This window comes from Zingiber officinale, chromosome 8A (genome assembly GCF_018446385.1).
Source record: "Zingiber officinale cultivar Zhangliang chromosome 8A, Zo_v1.1, whole genome shotgun sequence".
NCBI classification, from domain to species: Eukaryota; Viridiplantae; Streptophyta; class Magnoliopsida; order Zingiberales; family Zingiberaceae; genus Zingiber; species Zingiber officinale.
The window spans coordinates 13,900,332-13,912,933 of record NC_056000.1 but is presented as its reverse complement, the minus strand read 5'-3'; the positions used below and the strand labels follow the sequence as shown (position 1 = coordinate 13,912,933).

The window sequence follows — 12,602 nt, the reverse complement described above, 5'->3', positions numbered from 1 at the left end:
ATAGTTCGAACCATTTAGCTTATAGTCTGTGATTTTAGACATTATAGACACCACATCTGTCCCAATAGAAGGCTTTTATTCAGCTATAAGACTTATTCTCAAAGGAAGTCAAATAAGAGAAGAATCCGAAGGAATATTCAAACTAACAAGTATAGACAAACCCAAGCGCTCTTAGGTGTTGCTTGCGTTGAGGAAAGTAGGGCGATAGGTCCAGGCTAGCGGCCGAGATTTGGCTACACCGGCAGTGCTTCTGATGACGTGTATTGAGAGAGCGGCGGCGACAGCGGTCGCCGGGGATAGGGCTGACATGGTGGCTGCTTGGCGGCCTGAATCTGAGTTGATGACATCGTGGAAGGAGAGCCAGCGCCTTGTGTAGCTATAGGTCAGCACAGGAGCGGCCTCGTGCATTGTACACCAAGGAAGGGGAGGCGCCATAGTGACCTGTGGCAACGAGCAACAACCAACTTTGTGCACGGACAGAGGAGGGAAGGAAAGAGTCTCGGTGAGGAGGTTGTGATCGATCGGTGGAGCTGTGTGCACGTGGGCGACAGTGAAGTGGTGATGCACCACAGAGATACAAGCACGTGAGAGGTAAAGAGGTAGAGATGGAACTCTAATGTTGAAGTTGCTCTGATACCATGTTATTTGAGATAAAAGAATTCATAAGAGTGAGACATATTTATATACAAACTAGGAATCTACCTTATGAAATTATAATTAGGCTAATTGACGCTAATTGACAATTAGTTAATTGACAGATATATATTAACTAATATATATAGATAATATGGTAATTAATATATACAGATAATACTCATGAACTCTGGATTGGTTTCATTTTTAGTTGAGGTCAAAAGACACATTGAAGTTACAAACTGGTTTCTTAGTCATTGTTTGCACTAATAAGATTACAACTATATTTATAGCCTCTTGGCATAAGTTAAATTTATGCATGAGAGCTTCATGCCCTGGACTAGGCTAAGCCTTCATATTTTATCTAACAATTTGCATCCTAATTAGGCAAACTCAATCATATTCTAACCAAGCGAACATTTCAATTATGAAATTTGCAACCCTTTCAAATGTATCATATTTTATTGAGTCACCCATCTATTGTAAGAAAACCGTGGACTATATTCATCAACTGGAAAGAAAAACTAAAGTACATGTTTTTCATTGTGTCATTTGTCAATTAAGTATCTTAACCGTACTTTATTGCTTCATTTCCGTGGCAGCCATGTCTGGAGAAATTTATGAACCAAGGTTATTCTATTTGAAAACAAAGGCATATGTTTTCATCCTAAAGTTATAAATACAAACTAAAATTTCATCCTTTCAACACATTAAACATTCAAAAGAACCTTTAGACCATGAAAAAAAAAGGATAGCCCGGTGCACGAAGCTTCTGTCATGCGGGTCCAGGGAAGGATTCATTATACACAGCCTTACCTTGCTTTTTGTAAGAGGCTGTTTTCAGGATTCGAACCCGTGACCTTTTGGTCACGTGGCAACAACTTTTCGTTGCGCCAAGGCTCCCCTTCAGACCATGAAGCAATTCAATATCCAAAGAGGTCAATTTTGAAAAAGGAAATATTGTATACTAGTATTCATATTAAATCCTTAGCCAAATGCTGAGAGAAGACTGCCAACTTCTGCATTGAAAATTGTCAAAAGCAAAAGACGCTTAACTGAAATGGAGATATGATTCTTCAGTCTTGACTGCATCCCTTTAATCATAATGAACCCAAGGAAGCAGCGTTTGAGTTTTTGAACATTCATGTTTATCTTTATAAATCACAATCTAAGTTGTATATTGTATAGGTGTTCAATTAGTGTTCCAAAATTTGGCTTATAGGTGTTCAATTAGTGTTCCAAAATTTGGCAGGAGAAGTTACCGGATTCTGCATACAAGGACTTGATGGAGTATCATAAGATAACAGTGACTTTATTGGCATTGCAATCTGCTGCTACTGGAGATGTGAGTTTCTTAATTAGAGTTTTAAAATTTGCACTCTCTTTCTGATATATTTTTTTGTAACAAGAAGGCAAAGTGACACTATCAATATTCACTATTATTTTCTTGCAACGGCCTATTTCTAACGCTCATCATGGCTGTCTATTTAAAATTTCCATTATTTACCTTACCACAGTACTTCTGTTTCAAGATTATTTTGATGATATTTCACAATACAATTTTTTAACAATTCCTTGAATGGAGGTAGGCTAGACTTCAGATTGTGTTTTCTAATTTAAATCATCAAAACAACTTAAGATTGTTTACTAGGAGCAACCAGTCTTTTTATTGCTTTTAATTTGACTAGGTAAATTAACGAAACTGAGAAAAATCCATGTTTACCCCACCAGGCCAACGATCCATCACAAGTTCGGAGAAAGCATGATTAGGGATGAGGTTTTTTATGCTCTGAATTGCACATTTTACTTTGAAAAGAACTTATACCGGCTACAGTTTGATTATCATCTGATTGATAACAATGCAAATATTAAGATTCCCGACTATTTTGAGAACATTTGGTTTGACCTATGATCATGCATTTCCGACTTAATGATATTCCTATTGTTGCTAATTATTTGCTATAAACAAAAGTTGGCCATCTTCTTTGATTATTTGGTAATTAATCTTATTTTTTAACCTGTTTCTTCTGTGCAGGAAGACGATTGTTCATATGACAGGATCCTAAGCCAACAGGAGTTATTAGAAAGCAAAATGCCTGAACTGAAAGCATTGGTCTTGGGCACCACAAACTAACTCCATTGACAAAAAATTAACGGATGACCACCCTTTATTGTTTAACTTCCTTTGGAAGACGTTATTTTACATTTGGGCAAGCAGTGAACCTGTCAGCTCTGAAAGTAACGGGGAGAACGAGTAAGTCGCAAGAATTTGTGTCCATTACCTATATTTATTTACCTTGAATCTTGTGAAGGGATATTGCTTCCAGATTTTGTAGTATTCCTTTCCAAACAAAGAACTGCCCAGAAGATTTCTCATTGTTTTTTATATTTATGAAACTAAAGTAATCCAGATCTGTAAATGTGGACATTGTTTGAGTGGAATTTTGCATAGGAACATTTAGTTCTAGTTCGTCCTGGAGTTGTAAGCAGGCCTGAAATAAGCTTGAGATGTTGCTTGTTAGCAAACTTTTATTTTCAGTTATTGTTGGATTGTATTATCCCCCTCTTAGAATAACAAAAGTTAAAAAATGTGGATAGTTGTCAAAATATTCATTTTGATTGCAATATTTCAAATGGCACACTAAATGTGATTTGTCGACAGAGATGATGTGGCTTGGGGATGGGTGGTAGACCTCGAGTATATGTTGGAGATTTGACAATGGGGAGAGAGTTTGTGTAGGGTTTAGGGTTTAAGACGGTATTTTTCATACATTTCCCTGATTTTTAAAAAATAATAAAGCACAAGACTAGCCAAAAATAAATCAATGACAATTTAATTTGAGCGTTATATTCGCCCTAAGTTTCAGTTTAGTGCACCTTTAGGATTAGAAGATACTGATTTAGCATGATGAATTGGTTTAACTTAACGGAGTACGTCTAGACGTGAATAGCTTTGTCTCTTTATAAAGTTAACATATGATATTTTCAAAATTCATTCTTAAATGCTAAGTCACTCAAAATCTAATGAAATGGGAATGAGCAGACGTGGTACCAGAGAATCCATAAGGGGAAAAGAAAGACAATTATCTTCAGCAGAAAATTTATCTGCTCAAGACATGGTGGTCGACATGGTCAAGCCATGCTTGGATATAGAGTGATAGGTGTCTGTCCATTCTCATTACGTAAGTATTAAATATGAAATGATTGGTGATATGACAACCTTACACAATGCATATGGTATTGTAGGTCGGATATATCTAAGGTCCCAAATGTCATTAGACGGGAGAGACTTCTTTAAACATATAAGTGTGAGGCAATTGGTGCTCTTCTTTCGGATATCCTTAAATGCTCTCTCATTTGGAAAAGGAAAAAAAACTTACAAGCTTTGTCATTTATGTGAGATCATGCTCTCTAATTATATTACAAAGTTATAATAAAAGATGATTACATTCATTCTAGATCTCTTTTACGATCCGTCCCTAAATTATATGAAAAAAAGTAAATTACAGAGTCAGTTTATAATTGACTATCAAATGGTTAAAAGGCGAAAAGAATTTTTTCTCTAAAAATTATGTATTCATCAAAAATTGATTTCTATTTAATTATAATTATAATAAATCTATCACTCTCTTATTAACTAGATAATCCCGTGGAGATGAGATCATGCTCTCTAAGCAAAAACTAGACAGTGTTATTACACTTTAATTTTATGCGTGCCATTCCATCTTCCAAATAATTGGTCGAATGACACCTTAGCAAATAATGAAATTGTGTATTGAGTGCGTATAAGTTGTCTTTTGAATTTACTTAGTAGATAAAATAAGAGGAAGACTACGTATATATTATTTGCGGAAAACATGTTACTGGAGATTTATACGATATTAGTTGAATTTAAATAGAATTAAATTTACTTATTTATCAAATGACCTGAGTTGAAAATCTCAGACTGTCAGGTCGATATCTGCCAAGTGCCATATGAAGGCTATACAGTGGTCGAGCGGCCTAGCTCTCGAGCAAGCTTGAGACTAGCCGAGCGTAGTGACCGAGCGAGCTTATAGTCGATCGGGTGAGCAAAGAGATCGAGCGAGTTGAAGGTCGGCTGAGCAGCTTAGCCTAGCGAGCTTGGCGATCAAGTGCCGAGCGAGATAGCGAGATCAAGGTCGGTCGGGCTGATGGACCGAGCGAAGCAGCCAAGTGGTCGGTTGGGCAGATCCAGCAGAGCGACCAACCGAGTGAAAGGACGAGCGGCAGAGCGAACTGGAGGCCGACCGGGCGAAGAGGCTAACCGAGTGAAGCTTAAGACCGACCGAGCGAAGAGGCCGATCGAGTGAAGAGGCCAACCGAGCGAAGCTTAAGGCCGACTGAGCGAATTGCAAGCTTCTGCCAAGCGAGTTGCAGGTTTCTGCCGAGCGAGTTGCTGCTGAGCGAGTTGCTGCCGAATAGTAGAGCGAAGCCTAGAAAGCGGTCGGACGAGTGAACTGAGTAAACTAAGACCTGTGACGAACGCAGTTTTCTTGAAACAGATTTGCCCCACCTTTGGTTGTACTTCGAGGCTTTCTCGGGGCATCTATTCCCAGGATACAATGGTGAACTGTGATTCCACCAAGCACCGGTGGTCACGACAAAACGAGTGGTACCAGAACTATCACGGGTACTCCGCCGAGCAAAAGTTGCACGACAGAGGAGGAGGGAACGTAGATGGAGAGCTTCTGCTACTTTTCTATGCACGTAACCTTTTTCATGTAGTCACAGCCTCCTTATATAGGAGCTCAGACTAATGACAACGTTATTGATCGTCTATGTAACGAGCAACAGTTTACTTGACTGTATTAATTTTTTTTAATGCATTCATTGCAAAACAGCAAAAAGATTTACATGGTAAAATATTGATTATTCCACTTCAACAAATTTTGTTCTGATCGTATTCAATATATATATATATATATATATATATATATATATATATATATATAGTATACTCAGGCATAGTAGATAGGTATATTTGTGTAAGTAGGAGGGTACACTTTGGATAATAAGTACAATATTTATGTTTTATATTGTAATGCATGCCTATTTAATATGCGCTACAGTTGAATTAAATATTAATAGTTTTTGTTATAAGTTGCACCTTTTATATAAATATATGCAACTCTTGCTCTGTACGTCCTAAATTAGTAGACTGTAAAAATTTTCTATACTCGAATAACGGGCGATGTGCAAACTAAAGCAATTCCATGATGAAATTGGAACGTTAATTACATAACCAATTTGGCATTCGATAAATAGATAGATAAATAAATAAATAAACGCATCAATTATTTTTTAAAAGAAATCAAAGTAATCTCCAACGCTACTATCTTGTAACGGCCCGTAGTTTCGGGTTAACTGAAACGCTACAATGAACCATCTCCGTGTCGGGTCGCCGTCCCAAGCACACACTTCGCTCTCTTTCCCTTCCTCGAGCCATCCATCGCCTCCCTTCTCCTTATTCTAACCGCTTCGCCTCCTCTCCCCTCTCTTCTTACCCGTCTTCTCCTATTTCCTTTAGGGTTTCTTCTCCGCCCTTCTCACTCCACTTTCAACGCCGCAATCCAAATCCTTTGCTTTGTCTCGCTTCCTCTCCTCCGGTGAGTTGATCTTATTTCCCTCTTTCCTCGTGTTCGTTTTCCTTCTCTGCTTTTTCTTAGCCTCCTTTTCATTGGTTTTGGTTCATCTCGATTATCCGTTCGGTTCTCTTGATACTTTTTGATAGTTTCCGGTGCTGTTCGGTTGCTGGCGGGCTGAAGATTGCATCTTGAGCGGGGGATCAATGGCGATTTTGAAAGATGACTCTAGGGTTTCGAGGAGGGACAGAAAATCCTCACCCGTGAGCAGAGGGAGCGGTTCGATCCAGGATACAGAGGAGGAGGCCTGTACGAGGAGTGCCAAGGTGGTGTCTTATGCTTCGGAAATTTCAGACGTGGACTCCGGCATGGAATCCGACGAGTTTGATCCGGCTGAGCTTGGTGAACCGGGAACTCAGTTGTGTCAGGTGGGGAACCAGAGTTTTAGCGTTCCCCTCGAGCTCTACGACCTCTCTGCCTTGGGGACAGTGCTGTCCTTGGAGACGTGGAATGAATGCCTCTCGGAGGACGAGCGTTTTTTGTTGGCTGAGTACCTCCCGGATATGGATCAGGAGACGTTTGGGCGCACTCTCAAAGAGCTGTTTTCAAGGGAAAATTTTCACTTTGGGAGTCCGCTTGATACTCTATTCATTCAGTTGAAAGGAGGGCTCTGTGATCCGAGGATTGTTCTTTACCGTCGAGGTTCTAGTTTTTTACAGCGGCATGAATACTACCATCACCTGTGTAAATATCATAATTCTATGGTAAGAACTCTTGTCCGCACAAAGGATGCATGGAGGAAGTGCAGTGGATATGCTATTGAAGAAAGACTTCGGCTACTTAATATCCCGAGGAGTCAGAGGCCTTTGAGCTATGTTGGAAATGATGATGTTAGTTGTGAGATGGCTTCAGAGAGTGGGGATTCTGATAATTGGCATTTGAATAAGCGGTTTAAGAAAGACCAGCAGTTTGTGAAGCCTGCATTTGATATCATGCCCCATAAGATTGACATGACTTACCAGTCAGTAAAGGACACAAAAGAGTACTCAAAGGGTGTATTAAAAGTTGCCCCTTCTAAGGTTTTAGCACAGGAATGCGTTGGATCATCACATGGATATCCTTCAGCATTGAAGCATGGATCAAAACAGAATAAATTTGCTGGGTATGATGTGAAAGCATCCAAAAGAACTAGAGATCATATTAGCAATGACCATGATGATAGGGAAGAAGAATTTGTGGCTTCACAAGGGGACTGGGCTGCAAGAAATAGCCATGCAGTAGCCAGAACTAATATGCTGATATCAGGAAAGAAACAAGGACAACAAAAAAGATACGATACAGACAGTCACAATGATGAAGATCCTGAAATCGATAACAATTTTAGCCAGGGTTGTGGGGGAAAATGGAACTCAGGCCAAGAAATAACTTCTTATATTCATGATTCTTCTGAACACACCAAAGCTAAATATTTTGACAGAGTTTGGGTGTATCCTTCAACCCGCAGTGACCGAAAGAACAAGCTAATCGATTCCATGCAGCTAAATGAGATACATGAGGAAGCCATTTCCTTGAGTCATTCAGCTAAATCAGATAGGATTGGCAAAGAATACAGGGCTGGTAAATCTGGAGCTGGTCATGAATTAAAAAATAAATCTTATAAACATTCTTTAGTACAGATGGTTAATTCACCTATTCAGAAGGATTCTAGATCCAGGATATCACAAGGGAGGATGAAAAAAAATGAGACTCAGTATGAGAATAAGGGTGTGACATATTTGAGAGACAGCAGTATGATATCTGGAAGTGAGGAGACAGAATCTGATTCATCTGAGCAGGTTGAGGATGATAGGTTCCCGATTGCTACTAGGAAGTCAAACAAGCTCATGAAAGGTGATAACAAAGTCTATGCTGGCTTCCCTGATGTGAATAAAAGTGGACATACACCAGAATCAAATTCTGTGAAAGGGAAGAATGGAGAACCTACAAAAAAGGCACTATTACAGCACCCAAGTGCAAAGCTGAGAAATGCAGAAAAGAGGCATAAAGCAATGGCTGATATGCATCATTCTCCAGAGCAATCCTTGTATGCTGATGATTATGGTGGTGGGGTGATGGATGAACATAAGGAGAGTTTACATGGTATGCCCAAGTCACGAGGGAGCAAGAAATTAATCAACAAGTTAGTGAACATGATGGAGGTTTCTGATGGTCCAAGGATTGATGCTGCTCAAGAGAGATCGGATATGCCCCTTATAGGTTGTAACTCTTTGTCTAAGAAATCTAAACTGACAGTTAATGCTCATCTCTTGAGCGAGCAAGATGAATCTGTCCACCTACAGGACAGTCCAAACCTACAGGTTGATGACCGTGTTGGTACCAGGAAGGGTAAAAGGAAAATAGATGTTGAAACTGAGATGCTGAATGACATTAATCCGGATTTGGTAAGATCAGGGAAGGTTTCAGGAGATGGCGAACCTAAAGTTAAGTCACAGAAGAAACCATTTACCATTATCACCCCAACTATTCACACAGGGTTTTCATTCTCTATTGTACATCTTCTTTCAGCTATAAGGAAGGCAATGATTACTCCTCTTATTGAAGATACTGCACGGATAGCCTCCCATCTTCATGACAACAGTGGACCTAAAATTTTTACAGATGGTCAGCACAAAGTACATCAAATAGCAACTGACATACATATTTTGCAATCATTTGAGAATATGGGCAAACATTCCACAGGATCTGGAGAGGATACTGGGTTTCTTTCTCTCACAGTTCAAGAGATTGTTGATCGAGTTAGATTAAACCCAGGAGATCCATACATTCTTGAAACACAGGAACCACTTACTGATTTAGTCCGAGGAGTTCTGAAGATTTTTTCATCTAAGACGGCACCTTTGGGGGCAAAGGGTTGGAAACCCTTCGTATCATATGAGAAATCAAACAAAAGTTGGTCATGGGTAGGTCCTATTGCTTCTTCCTCACACAATGATAATGGAGAAGAAGAAACTTTAGCAGATGCATGGGGTATTCCTCACAAGATGCTGGTAAAGCTGGTTGATACTTTTGCTAATTGGCTTAAAAGTAGTCAAATTACACTTCAGCAGATTGGAAGTCTCCCACCTCCTCCTGCTTCATTACTTTTGAACGTGGATGAGAAAGCAAGGTTCAAAGATCTAAGAGCCCAAAAGAGTCTGAACACTATTAACCCCAGCTCTGATGAAGTAAGAGCATATTTTCACAGAGAGGAATTGTTACGGTATTCTATTCCAGATAGAGCCTTTTCCTATACAGCTGCTGATGGGAAAAAATCTATTGTTGCTCCACTAAAAAGGGGCGGTGGAAAACCAACCTCAAAAGCTCGGGATCATTTCATGCTTAAGCCTGATCGACCACCACATGTGACAATTCTTTGTCTTGTTCGAGATGCAGCAGCCAGACTTCCTGGTAGAATTGGAACTAGAGCAGACGTTTGTACCCTATTAAGGGACTCTCAATACGTTGTTGAAAACATCTCTGATGCACAAGTGAACCAAGTTGTGAGTGGGGCTCTAGATAGGTTGCATTATGAACGTGATCCTTGTGTGCAATTTGATAGCGAAAGAAAATTGTGGGTTTATTTACACAGGGATAGAGAAGAAGAGGATTTTGAGGATGATGGCACTTCATCCACTAAAAAATGGAAAAGACAAAGAAAAGATTCACTTGATCAATCAGACATGGGGCCCGTTAATGATGTGGATAGTGCAGCCTTGGTTGGTGGCTCTGGGTTGGATGATGAACATAATTTCAATGTTCTCACATCACCAATCAGAGCTGGGGGAATAGCTGAAGTTTCTTCTGAAGATGTTGGTCTAAATATAGATAATACTAATGCTTGTATTGATTCTACCACTATAAAAAAGGACCATGATAATTGGGGTGGTCTAGGGTCGAATCCATTGAGGGAAAGATTGGTATGTCAGGAGAACTCTACAGATGATTTTGATGATGGAACATTTGGTCAAGAACGGCCAATTAGTCTTCAATATGACCTTACTATGAAGAATAGATTATACTAAACTTTATCAGCATGTTTATGTTAGATAACATTTGTAACAAAATTATAGATTCTTCAAGGGTCAAATTGTCTCCTATCTGCATGTGTTAATCTTTTTTCTTTTTCTTTTCTTTTCTTTTTAGTTACTTCAGTTATACTACTTGTTATAGGTTGGAGAGTACTAGTTCTTCCGCTGCATCCTGATCCTTGATCTATTGTCAAATTTAAAGTGTTCACTGCTCATTTGTATGCTCTCAATGGTGATTCTGATTCAGTTACTTTTTTGTTTTTTTAGTGTTTCTCCTTTTCCTCACCATTATCTATCAGTTTGATTCCACAATTTGATCACTAGAATCTCAAGCCTTAAGGGACTCAAACCAAGTTATCGATGAAGAATTCTACACTCTTGCCTTGTGATTGATAACAAGGAATTTGTGGACCGTTGTTATCTTCGTTGCAATTATAGAAGACATTTGGGTACTTACAGATTTCTAGGTCTATCATTAAATTCTTCATTTTTGAGATAGTGCAAATCTATTCAAGTAATTACTTTACAATACAGCCTTAACTGCACTGATAGGATCAGTAAATTAATATTGACTGGTTAATCTTACACTTATATGACTTCTTTCATTGTGAGTGTTGGTATGTACTCTGTTCATGATAGTAACCAGTTGGACTAATGTAGCAAGGTTGGTATACGTTTTCTAGTCTGGCTAGCACAAGATATTACTGTAAATATAACAGCAGGACATATTACTGGCACTAACATTCTGTGATGAAGATGGTTTTTAGATAGAGTGGAATCCGAAGATTGGCATTGGTTTGAATCTCAAAGATTGTGTTGAATTACTTGTGTGGCTTAGTATCATTAATCTTAAAATATATGTTTTGTTAGATGTGGACATTCATTTATGATTTACCATTATAAACCATTGTAATCTGTCTGCATCCTTAATAATGCTAAGTCAGCATTTGCTTTTATGAAACGTTGTGTTTATAGTTCTGAAATTGCCATCTAGGTTCATGTTTAATTTCTTTATATTTCAGAAATTCAAGTTTCACCCATTTGAAACCCCTTTATGTCCAACATATGAAACAGCTTTTACCTCAAAGTTCAACACGAGAAACATTGACTGATAGCATACATTTACTTATTTTATATGCAGGTATTTGAATTAGTTTCCAGTCTGATCCTTTTCCTGGTACGATAAAATTCTTTGCGAAGGTTATTAATCTCCTCAAGCAATTTGTCTGTTCGAGATGGTTGATAGCTAGGTTGTTGCTGTTGTGGTGGATAGCTTTGTTATTGTCCCGATTGATAACTTTGACGTTGCCCAATGGGTTTCCCTTGATCTTGGTTCTTTTTGTAAGAAAAGTTTGGATGATTCTTCCAACCTAGATTATATGTATTGGAGTATGAGTTATTCTGCCGTGTGTTGAAGTTGTCAATAGCGCCACATTATTCGATTTGAGCTAATTGAGCAGAAATAGCTCCAAGCGGACAAGCTTCTTAAGCATGTTATGAACTTTCACATGATTCACATACTCCAACCACTGTGTTCACCGTGTTAGTTCCCTTAGACTCAAGCTTCTATATTAAGGAGTCCATTTTTGCTGGTATAAGAGTTAAAGCATCAACACCATATTGGTTAAGGGCCGCTCTTTATTATTTCTTCGGCTTCATCAAGACTGTTGTTCATAAGTGCTCCCCAGCCGCAGAGTCAAGAGATACCTTCATATGATAATTCATTCCATTCTAGAATGTGTGGATCACTAATCATTTTTTCAAGTGGTGTGGACATAGTCTGAGCATATTTTTAAATCCATCTCATGCTTTATAAAGAGATTCTATGTCAGTCTGAAGCTAACAATTAAATTTCACATATGTGCTATTTTGTTAGGTGGGTAAAACTTATCATGAAATAGTTACTCACATTATTCTCATGATGTAATGCTATTTGCAGGTATTGAAGAAAGCCATAGTTTCGTTTTGTCCCTTAAAGAAAAGCCAAATAAGAGTAATCTAACTGTTTCCGCTGTTACTCCATTCATCTTTATTGTTCCACATATTTCATAGAAAATTTCTAGGTGTCGGTTAGGATCCTCGTGCGGTCCTCTAAACTGATGTTGTTGCACCATAGTTATTAGCTTTATTTTAAAATTGTTGGCTTCGATAGATAGTCTTGTGATTGCTAGACCGGAGTCCTCGAGCATCAGGTGCTGCATAATCTTTGAGAGGTTTGTTTGCCATTTCTATTCACTCTTATTCTTCTTGTTGCTTCTGTAGGTTTCTTTTTCTTCGTAAAGTCCTATTGATCTCAGGT

General features: G+C 38.6%; 2 protein-coding genes across 4 annotated transcripts in view; both read left to right on the top strand.

Annotated features, from left to right (window-relative positions):
• LOC122012602 (E3 UFM1-protein ligase 1 homolog) overlaps positions 1-3,094 on the top strand; it is a 33,053-nt gene extending 29,959 nt beyond the window's left edge. For 2 of the 3 annotated variants that reach the window (XM_042569200.1, XM_042569198.1), the window contains 2 exons: positions 1,868-1,978; positions 2,669-3,094. In XM_042569200.1, coding sequence (XP_042425134.1) covers positions 1,868-1,978; positions 2,669-2,767 — 210 coding nt within the window. In that variant the 3' untranslated portion in view covers positions 2,768-3,094. The remainder of the gene's footprint in view (positions 1-1,867; positions 1,979-2,668) is intronic. The other variant, XM_042569199.1, reaches the window with a different exon arrangement.
• A 2,974-nt stretch (positions 3,095-6,068) lies between these two features.
• Positions 6,069-10,370, top strand: LOC122012599. Its single transcript, XM_042569195.1, has 2 exons — positions 6,069-6,260; positions 6,386-10,370. Exon 2 carries the CDS (start codon positions 6,443-6,445, stop codon positions 10,295-10,297), a length of 3,855 nt encoding a protein of 1,284 aa, XP_042425129.1. The 5' UTR covers positions 6,069-6,260; positions 6,386-6,442; the 3' UTR covers positions 10,298-10,370.
• Positions 10,371-12,602: the final 2,232 nt, after the last annotated feature.

Coding starts and splice junctions, on each gene's coding strand:
- LOC122012599 (XM_042569195.1), top strand. CDS start 6,443: ATGGCGATTTTGAAAGATGACTCTAGGGTTTCGAGGAGGGACAGAAAA.